Raw genomic sequence first — 16,919 nt, forward strand, 5'->3', positions numbered from 1 at the left:
AAAATTTGAAGCCCTAGAGAGCAGAAAAATGTTATCCTCGTGGGCACATTTGAGCTATTTCTAGGTGTGTGTGTGTGTGTGTGTGTGTGTGTGTGTGTGTGTGTGTGTGAGAGAGAGAGAGAGAGAGAGAGAGAGAGAGAGAAATAGAGGGAGAGGGTGGTAGAGAGAGTGGGGGGGACTGGTGAGGCTGTGTTCCACCCTATCAGCCAGTCTGTATCCAGAGACCTGCTCTGTATGTAGCCCCCTTCATACTTCACTGTCTGACCTTGGTTCTGGATCTGGATCTGCTCAACAGAGAAACAGAACAAAACTTCCTACATATCTCTGCTTTGCCCTGTACCCACTGGTGCTGGTGCTGACCTGGTTGTTCCTGATGGTCCCTGGGGTTCTCTTACTGTGAACACACTGCCCCCTGCCCTGGAAATCAGCCCTGATGCACAGGCACAAACAAGGTTCCCTGTCCCAGTGAACAGGCTGGGTTTCACAGTTTAGGGTTGACAAGAAACAGAGTTTGGAAAAGGTGAGAATCCACAGCAAACTCAGCCAGGCCCCCCGTCCTACCTTCCGGATGGAGGGAAATTTGCCATCATAACGATAAAACCACCCAAAGGCTAGAGAACAGAGAACAGAGGCCAGAGTGACAAAATTCCTCAGCTCAGCTAGTGTTTCAGTGCAGGAGCTGGGAACCCAGGGGTCGCTGGTGGAGTCCAACTCTCAACTTACCTGGCCTCACCCCCCCCCCCCAGGGTGTTCAGCAGACCTACAAATACCTGGAAAGATCCCTGGTCCCCTCCACCAGCTGCCTCTCACCAGGGCATTGGCTCTAGTAGTCAATGCAAGAGCCAACAACAAAACTTGGTGTGGCAGGAGGAGCCTCTGTAAGCACCCCCACAAAGCCCCTCTGAAAGACAACCAAGTCCCTGCTCTGGTTCACATTGTGCTTTCATCCAGGAGCTGAAAGAGACAAAGAAGCTGTGGAGAACAGTTGTTGAACAGAGCCAAAAGGGCTATCCCAACAGGTAAGTCACAGCCTCCACATCAAATGACTAGGGCCTGACTTGGTCTGCTCGAGGCAGTGGGCTCAGACAGCAGCAGGCAGGGCCTCCACAGTAAAGCAGCTCCTTGTCCACATCAGATGAGCAGAACACTAACATAGCTCATCGGAGGAATGGAGCGAACACTAACCTCTTGGGTCAGTGTCTCTCAACCTTTTCTCCAACCATGGCCCACTTCTTACCTGGTTTTTTCCTTCCTCCTGTCCTACTGGTTGACCCCCTAGACTCATGCCATGGTCCCAGGGCCCACATGGTATGATTTTCACTTGATATGGAATGTCCTGGGGGTGGGCCATATAGTTAATAACTAGTTTAAATTGTTATATGCCCATGACCAGCCAGACTAGAGTTCTGGACATAACCCTGAAAGCTCCACACTGCACCAAACCCCCTTTGTATTGCTAGATTTGGGGTAATTTAATGGAGTGCTAGGGAATAGGACATGCCAGAAAAGCAATTTGGGTTAAGGGGAACCTAAAATTTGACAGCTGGCATGTCAGTCCAGCCGGTTCCTGACCTCAAGTTGTTGTTGTTGTTGTGTGTATATGGTATGTGTGTGTATGTGTGTGTGTGTGTTTCAGAGGGATGTCGGCCCACACCTGACTATACTCAAGGTTAATCTGTGCTCAGGAATCACTCCTGGTAGGACTCAAGAAATGAACACAGTTCATCTGCGAGCAAAGCAATTGCCTTAACCTGCTGTGCCCTCACTGGCCCCTGTCCTAGAGGTTTTTTGTAAAGCCAGGGCTCGAAGGGGCTCCCCAGGCTCCAGAGGCCCTCACAGTGTCATGGGCTGGCAGGAGGAGGTGCGCAGGGCAAGCAGAGCAGCCAGGAAGGGAGCGAAGCGGGGGCGGCAAACCTGCTCTCCCTGCTCCTCTCGGCCTGCGGGCCGGTGCTCGGGCAGCGCTCGTGCGGGCTCACCATCTACCCGGAAAAGAGGAGGAAGCTGGTCAGCCCGGAGAAACAGGGCAACCAGGAGGCCATAGGTGCTTCCTAAGATGCTAGGAGCCTTTCCCCAACTTGCTGCATGAAAGGTCAGGGACAGGAACATGCTGCAGGAGCCCAGTGCCAAGGTTACCTGCTCTGAGAGGGGGCACTCTAACCTGGGTGACTCTCATTCCTGCATCTGTAAAATGGGTAAAAAGTGGGGACTTATGCTCTGAGAACTGGGCAGGGTACTCAGTGGAAATCAGGGCGATGCAATTGGAGTAGGGAACTGTCTGCTATTACAGAATTTTCCAAGGGAGAACAGAGGGAGCCTTCTGCCTATTTCTTCCCACCCAAGGAGTAAGTTGAGTCCCTGTGCCCTATTGGAGCTGAGTGACCAGCTGGCAGATGACAATGGGGATTCCAAGGAGGGGAGATAGTACCAAGGGTGTGTGAAGGCACCAGGTTAGTAGGGTCGAAGGACATGGGTTTTGACATAATTTAGAAGGCTCAGCAAATCATGTTTCAGTGGCTTCCAAACCAGAGGTTGGTCTTCCTGAGCCCCTAACCATGGTGTGTGAACATGCAGTGAGCTGCTTCACTCTGTTTTGCAAGTTTCCATTAGGAGAAGTTGCTCTCTGGCCCAGGAGAAGCTATAAAGGAAGTGCCTAGAATTTGGGCTCTACCTAAACAGCCTCAGCAGAGAGAGGCCAGGACTTCCTGATAATGGGCTGACTTAATAAAACACAGAGAACATATATGACTGCTTAGTAGTTTAGTAGGGGAAAAATACTGAGCTTCCACACCATGGGACTGACTCAGAGGGTGAGGGGGTCTCATGGACAGGGTCCAGGTTGGGCTGGGTGGCTGGAAAGCTCTCATTTCAAGCTCTCCCTCTCGTTCCAGCTCTGAAATCTTGAGTAACCCCTTTTCCCCATTGCTTTATCAAAGAAAGTCCTTTTGGAGGCTGCTATGAAAATGTACTCTGAATTTAAGGGCTCAGTAGAATGTTGGGGTACTGATGGAGATGCCAGGCAGAGCTGCCCAGCTCAATCCCGGGAGACAATCATCAGCCCCACTCTTCATCAGTGTCCCAAGAAAACACTTCTATTTTGACAAAGGGAACATTCTTGTTCCTATTCAAAAAGCTTGAAGCATTTCAGAATCCATCATCAGTGACCTAGAGAAAGGTTTTTTATTTTCTAACATTTCAGAGCTCTGAAACCAATGCCTCATGTCTAGGCAGGGACTCAATTGATGAGTATTACTTTCATGAGAAGCAATAAAAATCGATTTCTCTCCTTTGGAAGTTCTGATTTCACTCGTAAGAGCACATTAGCTCTCTAAGACACGGATTTTTCGCCAGGAATTGAGCTTCTGTCTCATCCTCAGCTTGCTGCTGAAAGCATGCTTTGTCCTGCTCAGAAGATTCTGGATAATACTACAGCCTCGGGTGGGGAGGACTCTGCTGGCCATGATACTTTACAGAGTGAGGTGGGGCAATCTAGGTGCCCCTTGCACTGGCCTAAGACGATGCCCTCGATTCTCCAGTGCTTGAGTTTCACCCAAAATTGGTACCAAAACTATGCAAAGCTAACCAAAGACCCAAATGGTTCCCAAGTCACAGAGCTGGGGGGACACTTTGATTTTTGGTACAAATTCACCCCTATCAGTAGTTCACAGGTCAGCCGAGCACAATCAGTTGGTGCAAAACCTGCCCCAAAAAAGTCCTCAAGTGACTGTAAAGGTCTAGCCAGGCACCCTAGATCCTGACTTCCTCCCACCTCCTCAAGCTGCCTAGCACTGGCTTCCCTCCATACTTTGCCCTGTGGATGTGAGTCACCCTTCTATGAGTGCCCTGGGGGTTGGGGTGATTCTGTGGAAAAGAGGGAGAAGTCGGGGAGGCATGGGCTGACACTTTAGGTATGTTACAGGACAGATAAAGGGGGAAGAAACTGTGGGTTGAGGGCATTGAATGGCACAGACTGGTCAACTCTTCTCACTCAAACCTGGAAGTGGGGTGACCTGCTCTAGGCACAGGATACAGGTAATGAGCATGTCTGCTGAGTTCCTGTCCCCATAACCTGTGATAACCTCTCCATTTCCTGTGATAACTTGTGATATCCCCACCCACCATGTCTTCTTCCCTGTGCTAAAGTACCTTCTCATTCCAGGGAAGGGCCTGCCTGCCTGAGCCTTTGTTTTCAGCAGAAAGAAGCAGCTTCTCATCCACAGGGAGCACACAGGCCACCCCCCTTCCACCCAGCTGCCCTGGCCAACAGCATCCAGCTGCCCCTTCATGAAGGAAATGAGTCCAGATTGCCCTGTGTGCTTCACCTGAGGGGGTGGTTGTGAGGGCGGGGAGCCCAGCATTTTTGCCCAGACCCCTGACCTGTACCCCAGAAGACAGCACATCCCCTGTGCTTTGCCACTTACATTTTGGCTTACGAAGGGGAATGGGGTGCACCTCAGCAGTGACAGTCTTAGGTGAGAGCAGCTGTTCCTTGGAGCCCCAGTCTTCTTCCCACTGCCTCTTAAACTTCTCTTCATCCTCTACAATCCTGAAATTAGACCCCACATCTGTGGCTGGAAGAAGAGCCTGTGTAGATCCCCTTCTGCTTACTGAGAAGTCCAAAAGGGAAGGTGGGGAAAACTAAGTCGCAAACCAAATATTCTATAAATGAAGTGGAAGAGCCACCTGGGTAACACACATCTGAGTTACCTTGAGGTTATAGGCTTTCCTAGGTGAGAAGATGGCTATAGGTAAAGGAGCACCCCCATGGAAAAGACAGGCTTACCTGGACCTGCTTCATGAACAGAACCCAGACTTCATGCTCACTGCTACCCACACAAGGACTTACTGTTCCATCTCCTTCCGGTATCGCTCATTTTCCTCTGCTGCTTTCTGGGCGATTTCCTTCTTCCTTCTGAAATGCAACAGTGGCCAGAAAAAGGCCTGATTACAGAAAAGCTCTCAATATCACTACCCAGCTCTTTTTTAAGGCGGCCTGGATGAGGCAGATCTCAGTGCTGAGGAGCAAATTCAGAAGCCCAAACTCTTAAGTGACTTTAGGAGACATTAGGAGGATCTCTGTAGGTCTCCTTCTATACACCCACCTCAACACAAAATAACAGTGGACAGGAAGCAGATGTAACCTGTGTGAGGACACCAGACCCCAGTAGGCCAGAGACACTCATCAGGCCTAGGGATATGGAAGGGGTGTAGATAGGACTTGTCACTTATCTCCTGACTAATACTGTGATGAGGGTATATAGGAAGGGCCTCTCTATACTCTCCTGCCAATTCTTAGCTATCTTTGTGCAGGAGGATTCTGATATTAGTTTTAATTTTGGGGGTAGGGTGGTAGCTATACCAGGCAGTGCTCAGGTCTTGCTTCTGCCTTTGCCCTAGAAATCACTCTCTTTTAGGGGGACTGTTTGAGATGTTGGAGATGGAACCCAGGTTAGCTGCATGCAAGGCAATAATCTTACTATCTCTTTGGCCCCAGTTATTGATATCTGAGCTGCTGTTTTGGTTTGTTCTGAGCCCACGATACTCTGGATCTGCAGTTAACAAGTCACCTGAGCATAGCTAACTGCAGTAGAACCTGCCTCAGGTCTAGTCACCTGTATCAAGAGGGTAGGTTATCACCACAAACAGAGGGAAAGACCACTGAGAGCGTGTCACTCTGTAGCCTAGATGTTTAACTTCTGAGTCTCCATCTTTTAACCTATCAAATAGTTTAATACCATCTGCCTCCAAGGGCTACTGTGAAAATTAAGCAAAGCAACACAAATAGGGTGTAATATGCCAGTCACATAGTTGAAACCCAAACAAGACAGCTACTGCTCATTATGGGACTCCCAATATCCATATGGCTGAGCCATAAGTCATCTGAATTGGGGGTCTAGAGATAGGAGATGTTGACTACTACCACTTACCCCATTAAACCCATGAGTCTGAGGGTAGGCCCCAGGAGAGGATAAAGTGATCTAGGACTTGGTGAGCAGAAAGCAAGACAGGCAGGAGGGAGAGAGTGAGGGCAGGCAGGGAAGGCTGGTCCCACTCACTGCCGCTCCATCTCCTGCTGCTCCTGAAGGATCTTGTTGGACTCCATGGCCAACCGCTTCTGCATCAGAAGCTCTTGCCGCTGCAGTTCGCGCTGCCGCACCTCTGCCAACCGTTCCCGGTCTGTCATGAACAGCTCTCGGCCCTGGCAGGGGTGGATGTGAAAAAGCCCCTTGTTCAATCCCTGAGGGAACTGCCACAGCCTTGGTAACCCCTGTCTCCCACACCTCATTGAGTCAAGCACAGGGGATGCCTACTGCCCCAAACCTCTGCTCTCGTGGCTCTGTCTGGCCTTCAGAGAGGGAGGCCTGGAGGCCTTTCCCAGAGTGTGTGACAGACAGCAGAGGTCTAAGAGGTTAGACCAGAGATCATGCCCCCACCCTTCAGTATATTCTGGACTTACAGCTCCAGCCACAATGGAGATGGTGAGACTGCGGCTACTCTTTAGTACATTCACAGCCTGGAGGACAAGGACAAGCAAATGTTCACTGGAAGGCCTCAGAGCAGATTGCAGAGGCCATGATCTGGGGTAGAGGGCAGAATAAGGAGGGAAGAGATCATCATGGGCAGTAGATTAATCCCTCATCCCCATCCCATCTCACCTCTTTGTGGTCCATGTTAGAGAAGTCAATACCATTGACTTCAACGATCTGGTCCCCTGTCTGGTAAAGAAATGAGGAATCAATGTGTTTGCACTATTTCTATGTGTGCACAGAAGTAGACAGGATCAGACCTAGACCTACAAGTGGCTCTATCTCAACTTATAATGCATTTAAAACACTCTGATGGGGTCCTGGGGTGTCCCAGACATCTCTCCACCTTATATCTGTCAAATACAGTATCTGTATTAGCTGATAAATATTTTACCATGAGAGGTTCATTTCTTTGGTTAATTTTTGTTTGTTTGTTTTTGGGCCACACCTGGTGACACTCAGGGGTTACTCTCTATGTGCTCAGAAATCGCTCCTGGCTCTGGGGACCATATGGAATGCTGGGGGATCAAACCGTGGTCCATCCTAGATCAGCCACATGCAAGGCAAACATCTTACTGCTGTGCCACCACTCCGGCCCTTCTTTGGTTAATTTTATGATATCTGCTTTAATAATTCACTTTCTAAACAAAGAAGCCCCTGAGTTTCTCATAGAGCAAAGGCTGCATAGAGTCATAATAATAGTTGGTATAAAAGCTACCACTCATTGATCCCTTATGCTGTACAGGCAGAATTCTAAGCATATGTATTAGTCTACTTAATTTACAATGACCTCAGAAGAAAGGTTATTACCAACCTTTTATAGGAGAGGAAAATGAAGTATAGAAATAAATTATTTTCCCAAAGCAGAAGTTAAGAGTGTTGATTTTAGATCATGCAGTTCTAATCCCAGCCCTGCTTTTCATGTACATGACCTTGGAAATATCATTTCATTTCACTAATAAAATTTCATTCTTTGTAAAATGCTGATAATGATAATATCTAATTCTCAGAATTTTTCTATATTGTGAAGGGTTTAAAAAAACTCTATAGCAAATCTATGGAATGCCAACTCTTTGTGTTCCGGGAACACAAAAGCAAAATAGAAAATGCCCTCTGTTTATTGCAGCACTATTTACAATAGCCCAAATCTGGAAACAACCCAGGTGCTCAACAACAGATGAGTGGCTAAAGAAATAGTGGTACTGGGGCCGGAGAGATAGCATGGAGGTAAGGCATTTGCCTTTCATGCAGAAGGTCATCAGTTTGAATCCCGGCGTCCCACATGGTCCCCCGTGTTTGCCAGGAACAATTTCTGAGCCTGGAGCCAGGAATAACCCCTGAGCACTGCCGGGTGTGACCCAAAAATCACACAAAAAAAAGAAAGAAATAGTGGTACATCTACACAATGGAATATTATGCAGCTGTAAGGAAAAATGAAGTAATAAAATTTGTTTAGATATGTATGGACACAGAGATTATGCTGAGTGAAATTAACCAGAGGAAAAGAGATGGATAGAGAATAATCTCATTTATTTGTGAGATATAAGAAAAATAAGAGGTAGTATGGTAACAATATCCCAAAACAACAGAATTAAGGGCAGGTGGGCCAGGTCAGGGTAGAAAGCTTGCTACAAAGAATGGTGAGTGCAGGTAGAGTAAAGAAGGGTCTACTAGGACAATGATAGTTGATCACTCTGTACAAGAACTTGGTACTGACATGCAAGGCATCCCTCCATTGACAATAGTGCAGACCACAGTGTGAAAAGGGAAAGAGAGAGGTGAGGCAAACTAGCTGCCCAGAGGCAGGTAGAGGTGAGAGATGCAGGATGGGAGGGAAATGGGAGACATTGTTAATGGAAGGGTGCACAGGTGAAGGGATGCTATACATTTACATTGTATGATTGAAACCCAACAATGAACAATTTTGTAACCACAATGCTTAAATAAAGCAATTACTACTACTACTACTACTACTACTAATAATAATAATAATAATAAGAAGAAGAAGAAGAAGAAGAAGGAGAAGAAAAGAAGAAGAAGGAGAAGAAAAGAAGAAGAAGAAGGAGAAGAAAAGAAGAAGAAGAAGAAGAAGAAGAAGGAGAAGAAAAGAAGAAGAAGAATAAGGAGAAGAAAAGAAGAAGAAGAAGAAGAAGAAGAAGAAGAAGAAGAAGAAGAAGAAGAAAAGAAGAAGAAGAAGAAGAAGAAGAAGAAGAAGAAGAAGAAAAAGAAGAAGGAGAAGGAGGAGGAGGAGGAGGAGGAGGAGAAGGAGGAGGAGGAGGAGAAGGAAGAGGAGGAGGCTGTCTCAGATTACCATCACTCTGTCTCTGCGTTCAGGATCAAAGGCTTTCCAAGATGGAGAAGACTGTGATCAATCACTCACTCTGTGAAAAGTTCCTTTGAAGGATGAAAAGGAATCAAAAGCCAGTGACTGCTAAGAGAGAGTCTATGATTCCGGTGTGACACAACAGTAAAGGTCACAGCCCAAGGTCACTCACCTCTAAGCCCACCTCAGCCGATAGGGAACCAGGTTTCACATGGCTGATGAAGATGCCAGGTTTCTGGATGGGACCGCTGGAAATACTGCAGAAATGATGGGAAATGCAGATGAACACCTACTCTTTGGTGCAGGCCCATTCTAAACATCCTGACCACTGCCCTCACCCCTTCAGACACAGGTCACCCATTAGCTCAGAACAAAGTGTCTCCACTATCAACCTGTCCAGCCTCACTTCCTTAAAGCAAGTGCATAGAACACCACTTGTAATCCCCCTGCCCTCACCTTACCCATGTATTATATACAGTTTCTTCTTTCTTTATAGTTCTTTTTTGACCTTAAGACTCAAATGTTATGTCCTTGTAAGGTTTTCACCAAACTTCTATACTATCTCCAAGCTTGACTGCTCCTCATTGCTTCAACAACAAATATGGCTCTTGCATTGTTATTCTCTCCCCTTACATCAGACAACACTAATATATCCCAGCACTTCTCCACCAAACCTGGATACAGCTTAAAGGTCTTTTCAAAACTCTACTCCAGGCAGTCACTACTGATCAATGAGAGAGTATTAGACAGGAAACCTGCTGGCCCTCCCTAATACAGAATGAATTCCAGTAGAGTCCTGGTGGCCCAATGCTGTAACTTTGTGGCTAAGACTGTATCTCTCAGACTGTAATCTATGAGCAGGAAAAGACATTTTATCAATTATTCTTGGCAGAAAAGTGTTGGATAAATGATAAGAAATGGAAAAAGTAACTGAAATAATACTAGCTAATATTAATCAAATGTCTTACTGCCCACCAAGACCTAACTTGGTCCTTATGTCTGTTTTCTCCTCACAACAATCCAATAATGTGGGTATTATCTATTGCCTGTGGTTTCTAGAGGGAGAAATTGAGGTTCCATCTGCTTGTGTTTAAAGTTCCAGAATGCAGAGGTGGAAGCTGGATGTGTAACTGTGGCACCGTGAGCTTAATAAGAGCCCCCCTATGACACGGGATCTGACTGTAGTTTCCTGGCTACCTCTTCTTTTTTTTTTTTTTTGGTTTTTGGGCCACACCAAGTGATGCTCAGGGATTATTCCTGGCTATCTGCTCAGAAATAGCTCCTGGCAGGCACAGGGGACCATATGGGACACTGGGATTCGAACCAACCACCTTGGGCCCTGGACCAGCTGCTTGCAAGGCAAACACCGCTGTGCTGTCTCTCCGGTCCCCTGGCTACCTCGTGATGGAACTCAACATGTTAACAAAGAATGAGGGAACTAGGACAGATGAGCAGCTGGACAGGCTCCTTTTAATTTGGGGGAAGAGGGACAGAGGGCCAAACCCAGGGGCCAATCCTTTGGTGTGAGTACGATGGCTCAGGAATTGGCTTCACCTGGAGGTTCTAGGGATCAAGTTCAAGACCTCATATCAGGGGTCTCAAACTCTCGGCCCGCGGCCCGTTTGTGGCCCTCCGTACAATATTTTGTGGCCCGCAGCCGGCCTTCAAATATCGCAGTATTCGCGATTATTCGCTTACTGAATATTCGCAATAAAAATTGTATTAGTAAGAAAAAAATCGCATTAAACATTCGCATATCCCGAGCAGTTCCGTTCGGGGTATGCAAATGTTTAATGCAATTTTTTTGCGATTTTTTTCTTATTAATGCGATTTTTTATTGCGAATATTCTGTAAGTGAAATCCCTTATGCGGCCGGCCCTGCCTCACCCCAACTTTGCCTCCTGTGGCCCCCAGGTAAATTGAGTTTGAGACCCTTGCCTCATATAGACAAGGCATATGCTCCACTGAGTGGAGTTATCTCTCCAGCACAACAGGCTGAGAGTGACATTGAGTGACTCAGAACTCTCTACCACTGGGCTCATTTCCATGCCTATAAATGAGACCTGTCAGAGGTGCTTTTCTAACCTAAGAGTGTGAGGTGCCAAGTGTTGTCCTCATGTGAACAAGATTCCTGAGAAATAGGAGAAAGAAGAGGGAGGTACTTAGTATCTACAGCAAGTCCTGAAACCCACCTACAGCCAAGGCCCCGGGAACCCACTAGGCTGATGAAGACCTTCTTCTCCTTGTTTTCCCGACTCCCAGAGGAGCCCACACTGCTCCGCGTGCCCTGAAAAAGGGAGAAGACAGAGTTGCAGGGGAGCAAAATGCGTGCAGGTGCCTTTATGGGCTCACAGGATCTTCCTATGAGTACTGTTGTGACCTGTGAGCCGGTGCTCATGTTGTCTGCAAGCACAATGGAATGCTGTGGTGCCTTCTCTAGTGGAATCCCCTGTAAACCCAGCACCCATGGAGCCTCCTATGGATCCTTTGAAGGACATGCCGAGAGAAATCCATTTTTTCCAAACCAGTTGCCATCCCAATCACAGCCCCACACAACACCCATTACAGGGGTCCTGGACCTTACCCCAGATTCTGACACAAACTGATCCACATACTGCCACTTGAGGGGCTCATCAGGGCCACTGAGGGTCAGGGAAAACAGAAGAAGGCTTATTAGAAAGAAAGGTTTAGACAGAGCAAGATCTGCCCCATCTGGAACATCTAGCCCTATTGGCTTGAGCCCAGGGTTCGCCTTCCTAGGGCCTACACTGGTGGCAGAGTAGGGGTGCTCACCTCTTCACAGGGATCAGGCCAATGTCTGTAGAAGAAAGACACAGAGATGAGGACTTCTGTCCCCTGGAACTGAAGTCCCAGCTGCTTCCCCTCATCAGGGACACCCACGCCCCAACCTGGTACACTCACGTCTCACTTTGATGGACACCGTCTTCTTGGTGCGGATGAGGTTGATGACCTCCTCATGGGTGCAGGAGGAGATGGAATAGCCATTGATCCGCACAATCTCATCCCCAACCTGGGTCACAGAGGAAAGCAGCACTTGGTGGGGGACTGCTCTCCAGGAAAGGGGTGCAGGCTTATCTGCCTTCATCATAAACCTTGATACATGCCCAGGAGCCATGTCATGCTGTTATACACACCCCATCAACTGGGATGTATACCCCTTTGTAAAATATATTCCCAGAGTTGTGAGACCACCCCTCATACTGTATCTCTAACACCAAGTGGATAGTTCTGAAGAAGCAGGCAGGGTAGCTGCAAAGGATTAATAAACCAAGCCAGTCAGGAAAGAATCATGGAGTCAGTCTGCTTTTTACCTCGTGGTTATCTCTAAGCACACCAAGCCAAAAAATGGCCCTTCTTTATTAAACCAATTCCAATTCACCAGGAGGGACATGAAGTGGTGGAGAAAGAGAGAGAGAGAGAGAGAGAGAGAGAGAGAGAGAGAGAGAGAGAGAGAAGAGAGAGAAAAGAGAGAAAGAGAGAAAGTACCTATCCAAGTGGACTTTTACATATCAAAGAGGTTTAAGGAAAGAGGAAGTTGGGGGACCACCTTTGTTTTGAGTTAATAGCTGTCATCTTAAATCCCTAAGTGCAGGGAAAGCTTCTAGCAGCCTGTCTGTCCCATTGTACTGACGGGGAAATTGAGGTGGGGGTAGGAACTCGGAACTCTATAATAACTCTACTCTAGTATCCCTTTAACTACACTGGGCCAACTGCCAAGAGTGGGAATCTAGTCAAAGGGTAAAATTCACCCAGATTCCAGATCTTCCTGACCTTTGTCCCACCCCACCCTAACCAGTAGGTTACCCTATCTATCCAGGTGGCAGGATAACTGTGGGTGAGATCATCTTGATCAAATACACATACCAATTCTAGCTTATTTCTCTCACAAACACATATGCATTGACTCTCTCACACAACACTTTCCTTTCCCTCTCTTTTTCTCTATCTTTCTTACACACACACACACACACACACACACAAACTAGATTTTTGTCTCTCTCAGACACACTGACTCTAGTTTCTTTCTCTCTCTCTCCCTCTCTCATATATACACATACAATTATTTTTCTTCCACTCTATGTAAATGGATGAACTTAATTTTAACTGCCTTTGGCATGACTTCTGTATTTCTATTCTGGGACTAACAAAGGGCAGCAATTAAGCATGGACTTGGGCATCAGCTGCCCTAAGTCCAAACCTTTGCTTTTATTCTTAGGATCTGTGTGACCATTGCAAGTTTCTTGAACTCTCCTCTATTTTCATCATCTGTAAAATGAGGGCAACACAAAGGTTGTCATGTAAATACAGTGAATGTCTGTAAAGTTGACTCTGCACACAGTAAGTCACCCATAGATAGTTGCTGTCTTTATCACTGACTGGGTCTGGGCCCTGCACTTTACTTGGATTCTTCTTCTGGGGACTTTGACCTCTTCACTTTGAGAGAGATGGGGCTAAATCAGTGAGGAGGGCAGTCCACTAGCCCAGATGGATTCATGGTAAAACCACACCACCTACTGGACACAGCTGGAGACTCCTTGAAACACTATGACTCCTTCCTTATATTCTAACTGTGGGGTCAGTAGGACCCTTAGACAGTAGGTGAAACTTATACAGGAAGATGAGTACTTAGCTGCAAAACAATGACTAGGTCTTGGGTTTCTGACTCCTGCTCAAGGCCAGTCAGAATCAGCCAGGATGCATAGCATGTCTGCAGACCCGCAAAGATGGTGTTTGTTTGCTTTTGGGCCATACTGGTGGTGTTCGGGGCTTTTTCCTGATTCAGGAGTCATTCCTAGCAGTACTTAGGAGCCATGTGGGGTACCAGAGGTTAAGCTCAGGTTGGCTGCATGCAAGGCAAGCACCCTACCTATCTGTTGTACTATTTGTACAGCCCAATAGGATGCTGTGGTGGGTGGGGGGACAAGGTCGACTCTGTGACTTCTAGGTGGGAGCTGGGCAGATGCATAATCAATTGTTAAGGGGCCCTCAGGTCACTTTCTACAACACACCTAGAATAATCTCAGAAAACTATCCAAGTCCTTCCCTTTTGTGCTAAGACACAGATTTCAGGCTTCTCAGGGACCTAACAGGAGGGACCAGAGGTTCCAAGAGGTGCTATGGGGAAGAGCTTTGAAAAGAACTTTCTACTAGCCACATTAACTATTGGCACTTGCATCTCTGAGAAGCCAATCTCCACACCACTGGGGTTTAAGAGCATATCTACCCTAGACTCACAAGTGCTGCCCCTCAGCCTCTAGTAGCACTTAGCCAGACATGGCTGGCAGGTCCCTGCAATCTGTCCTTTGTGGATCCTTGACACCTAAGTCTTCAGGTCTCAGAGGGAAGGCAGAACAATCAGGACCCAGAGACTCTCCGGATGCACAGAATGAGCCCTGTTTGGGAGGAGGCACATACAGGATATCCTGCATGAAGCAGAAATGTATGTTCACTCAAGACACTCTGAACAATGACTCCAGCAGTGGACTGAGAGCAAAGAGGAGGCATATGAGGCCTAGCTAGGTACTGTGTGTAGGACCAAGTTCTCTGGCCACAGTCCAGCTTTTAGCTGGCCTCATTGAATCTAGGCAGAGTCTGAACCTGCTCCTATCCTGATTTCCAGAAACTTCTCCCAGTCACCCTAAAGCCTGAGAGCTCCCCCAGAAACCTAACCCCAACACAATTGATGAGTTCATTCCCAGCACCACATATGGTTCCCCTGAACCTAGCAGGAATAATTTTTGAGTGCAAAGCCAGAAGTAAACCCTGAGCACTGCCAGGTGTGATTCGAAAAAAGAAAAAAGAAAACCCCAGACAGGTCAATAGATTCAGACATACCACTGGAGGGGGTAAAAGACTTGGGGAGGGAGAAGCAAGCACCTCTGAAAAAGGTCCCTGTCTTGTTTCTACAGATAATACACCCAGGTCTCCAGTCAGAATGTTTCCCACACAGACCCCTGCTCAGGTGGCAGGGTTCACTTTCCTCCCATGCCAGGATCTTGGGGAGCCCTGCCAAAGGCCCTTTGTCCCAGGACCCTCTGAGATGATGATCTGAAGGTTAGAGCACAGGGAGAGTGGGGCCCAGTAGCCAAGCATCGGCCATTCATGAGCCTGGGAAACAAAGTTTCATGAACGTGTCCCAGGTCCCCTGCCATGGAGGCCTTGTTGAAAAGTGTTTGTCTGAGGAGGCTGGCTTACCCCTGGAAAAAAAGAGGGCCTCGGGGACACCAGAAGAGGAGCTCATTATATCTTTTCTCTGGCCGCATTTCTGGGCTGGAAAATGTGCCGCCCAGAAGAGGAATAATGAAGAGGCTGAAATTTCAGCCGCTGCCGGCAGCCTTGAGACAGGGATTGAGAACAAAGCAATGTCTGTCAGCTCCCAGTCCTCACCTCCCTGTTCTCAGTATCCAGTACCACTAGCCCTTGGGGGCCCCCAGAAGAAGCCCCCTCTTGGCACTGAGGATTAGGATGTTGATACTAAGTGCTAAAGGGGGCAGGAGGGGGTAGCGAGGGAGGGATGCTTTTATCTGGTCATCAAAAACACAGCACTAGGCTAGGGCAGGAATGAGAGCTGGCAACTCGCCCATCTCTTCTCAATCCTGCCTTTGTGGGGACCCCAAGGGATATCTGGGGTGCTGAAGAGAAGGACACCAGGAGTTGGTGGTCAGGGGACTAACTGGCCAACACTAGTCATGTCCCCTGAGTCTCTATCAAGCCTGTGAAAGGGAAGTAGGTGGCCCCAATATATATCAGACATGGCTGTAAGTACTAGAGATCAGCCTCTCAGCTAACTTAACCCAACCCTGGCTGCTGGGCACTTCCCCATCTATGCACTTTATAATGTCAATCTGATTCTCATAAAGCTGGGTAGTAACATAATCAGCCCCATTTTACAGACAGGAAAACCAAGGCATGGAGTTGAGTCATTTTACCAAAGTCACAGTCAGTCTGATGCCAATGCTCTGAAGCCCCATAGGGCACTAGATTTCCCCTTTTCCCTTCCAGTTAAGACCTTTGGGTAATTGGGGCTGTAGAGAAGGGTAGAGATGTACCATAGCAGTAGCTGGGAGCCAGGCTCCAAGCTATACACAAAAATACAGGTTACTTACCTGCAGCCTGATTTCCGTTTTTCTGAGGAAAACTTGTCAGGATAAGGCTTTTTCTGCACCCCCAATCCCCCCTGCAAAGCCCAGCAAGGTGAACTGAGCATGTTAAAGCAACCTAAGAATGAGGGGTTGAGACCAAGCCAGGAAACCAGTCCCCCACAACTCCTAGCCCTGCCAGCCTCTGCTTCCTTACCTGCAGCCCGACGCTGTCTGCCTGGCCGCCTTTGATGAGGTGGGAGATGAAGAGGCCACAGCCAAACTCCAGGCCCCCACGCACGCTGAGTCCAAGGCCTTCGGGGTGTAGGCGGTCTAGACGCACCTCCTTCAGCTTCCTGCCATAGGGGGGAGGTGGCTCACCGCTCCACTCCTTAGGTGCCCGGTCTACCTCGGGGTGACTACCATATACCCTTCCCCACCCTGGCCTGGGGACATCTGGCACACCTGGAGCGGCGAGGGGTCAGCTGGTCATACTCCACCTGGTGCTTCAGCGGGATCAGGGGCCGGATGGCATCGAACAGTGGCAGGCGGTTGGGCTCATTGATGACCAGCTTCAGGTCCCCCACCAGCACGACCACATCCATGGTCCTATGCAGACATTGGAACACCTCTGAGCTTGGCCTTCAAGGTCCTCAGGGTTGCCAGTGGACTAGTCCCAGATTGAGTCCCCCATCCTCTGTGCTGAGGCTTATGTGTAGTCATGTCACCAAAAAAGTCCTATACCCTTAATTCTGGGCTATTGGATCCACAGAGCCTTGTTTTCACTTAGAACCCTCAAAAGGCAAGGGACTGTTTGTCCTTAAGTGCATATAGTCAGACTAGGATTCCAGCAGCTCCACCTGGTTCCAAGCCCAAGATTTTTCCAGGGGTTCATTCACACCACAAGGCTCCCTGCTGAGGTGCTGCTCAGCTCACAAGTCCCACCTCTGAGCCTTATGAAGGCTCCATTGT

At 48.0% G+C, this 16,919-nt stretch overlaps 1 protein-coding gene across 2 annotated transcripts in view; it reads right to left on the reverse strand.

Moving 5' to 3' along the window:
- Window positions 1-16,919, reverse strand: part of USH1C (USH1 protein network component harmonin) — a 48,378-nt gene that overhangs the window by 20,200 nt on the left and 11,259 nt on the right. Inside the window, exons 3-15 of one of the 2 annotated variants that reach the window (XM_049781025.1) lie at window positions 16,413-16,556; window positions 16,165-16,303; window positions 11,770-11,878; window positions 11,641-11,665; window positions 11,432-11,489; window positions 11,040-11,134; window positions 9,020-9,104; window positions 6,654-6,713; window positions 6,455-6,511; window positions 6,054-6,196; window positions 4,844-4,909; window positions 4,419-4,543; window positions 562-611 (exon numbers count right to left, since the gene is read on the reverse strand). In XM_049781025.1, coding sequence (XP_049636982.1) covers window positions 562-611; window positions 4,419-4,543; window positions 4,844-4,909; window positions 6,054-6,196; window positions 6,455-6,511; window positions 6,654-6,713; window positions 9,020-9,104; window positions 11,040-11,134; window positions 11,432-11,489; window positions 11,641-11,665; window positions 11,770-11,878; window positions 16,165-16,303; window positions 16,413-16,556 — 1,156 coding nt within the window. Of the gene's footprint in view, window positions 1-561; window positions 612-1,914; window positions 1,980-4,418; window positions 4,544-4,843; window positions 4,910-6,053; window positions 6,197-6,454; window positions 6,512-6,653; window positions 6,714-9,019; window positions 9,105-11,039; window positions 11,135-11,431; window positions 11,490-11,640; window positions 11,666-11,769; window positions 11,879-16,164; window positions 16,304-16,412; window positions 16,557-16,919 lie in introns of both variants that reach the window. The other variant, XM_049781024.1, reaches the window with a different exon arrangement.

This window comes from Suncus etruscus, chromosome 9, assembly GCF_024139225.1.
Source record: "Suncus etruscus isolate mSunEtr1 chromosome 9, mSunEtr1.pri.cur, whole genome shotgun sequence".
Taxonomy (NCBI): domain Eukaryota; kingdom Metazoa; phylum Chordata; class Mammalia; order Eulipotyphla; family Soricidae; genus Suncus; species Suncus etruscus.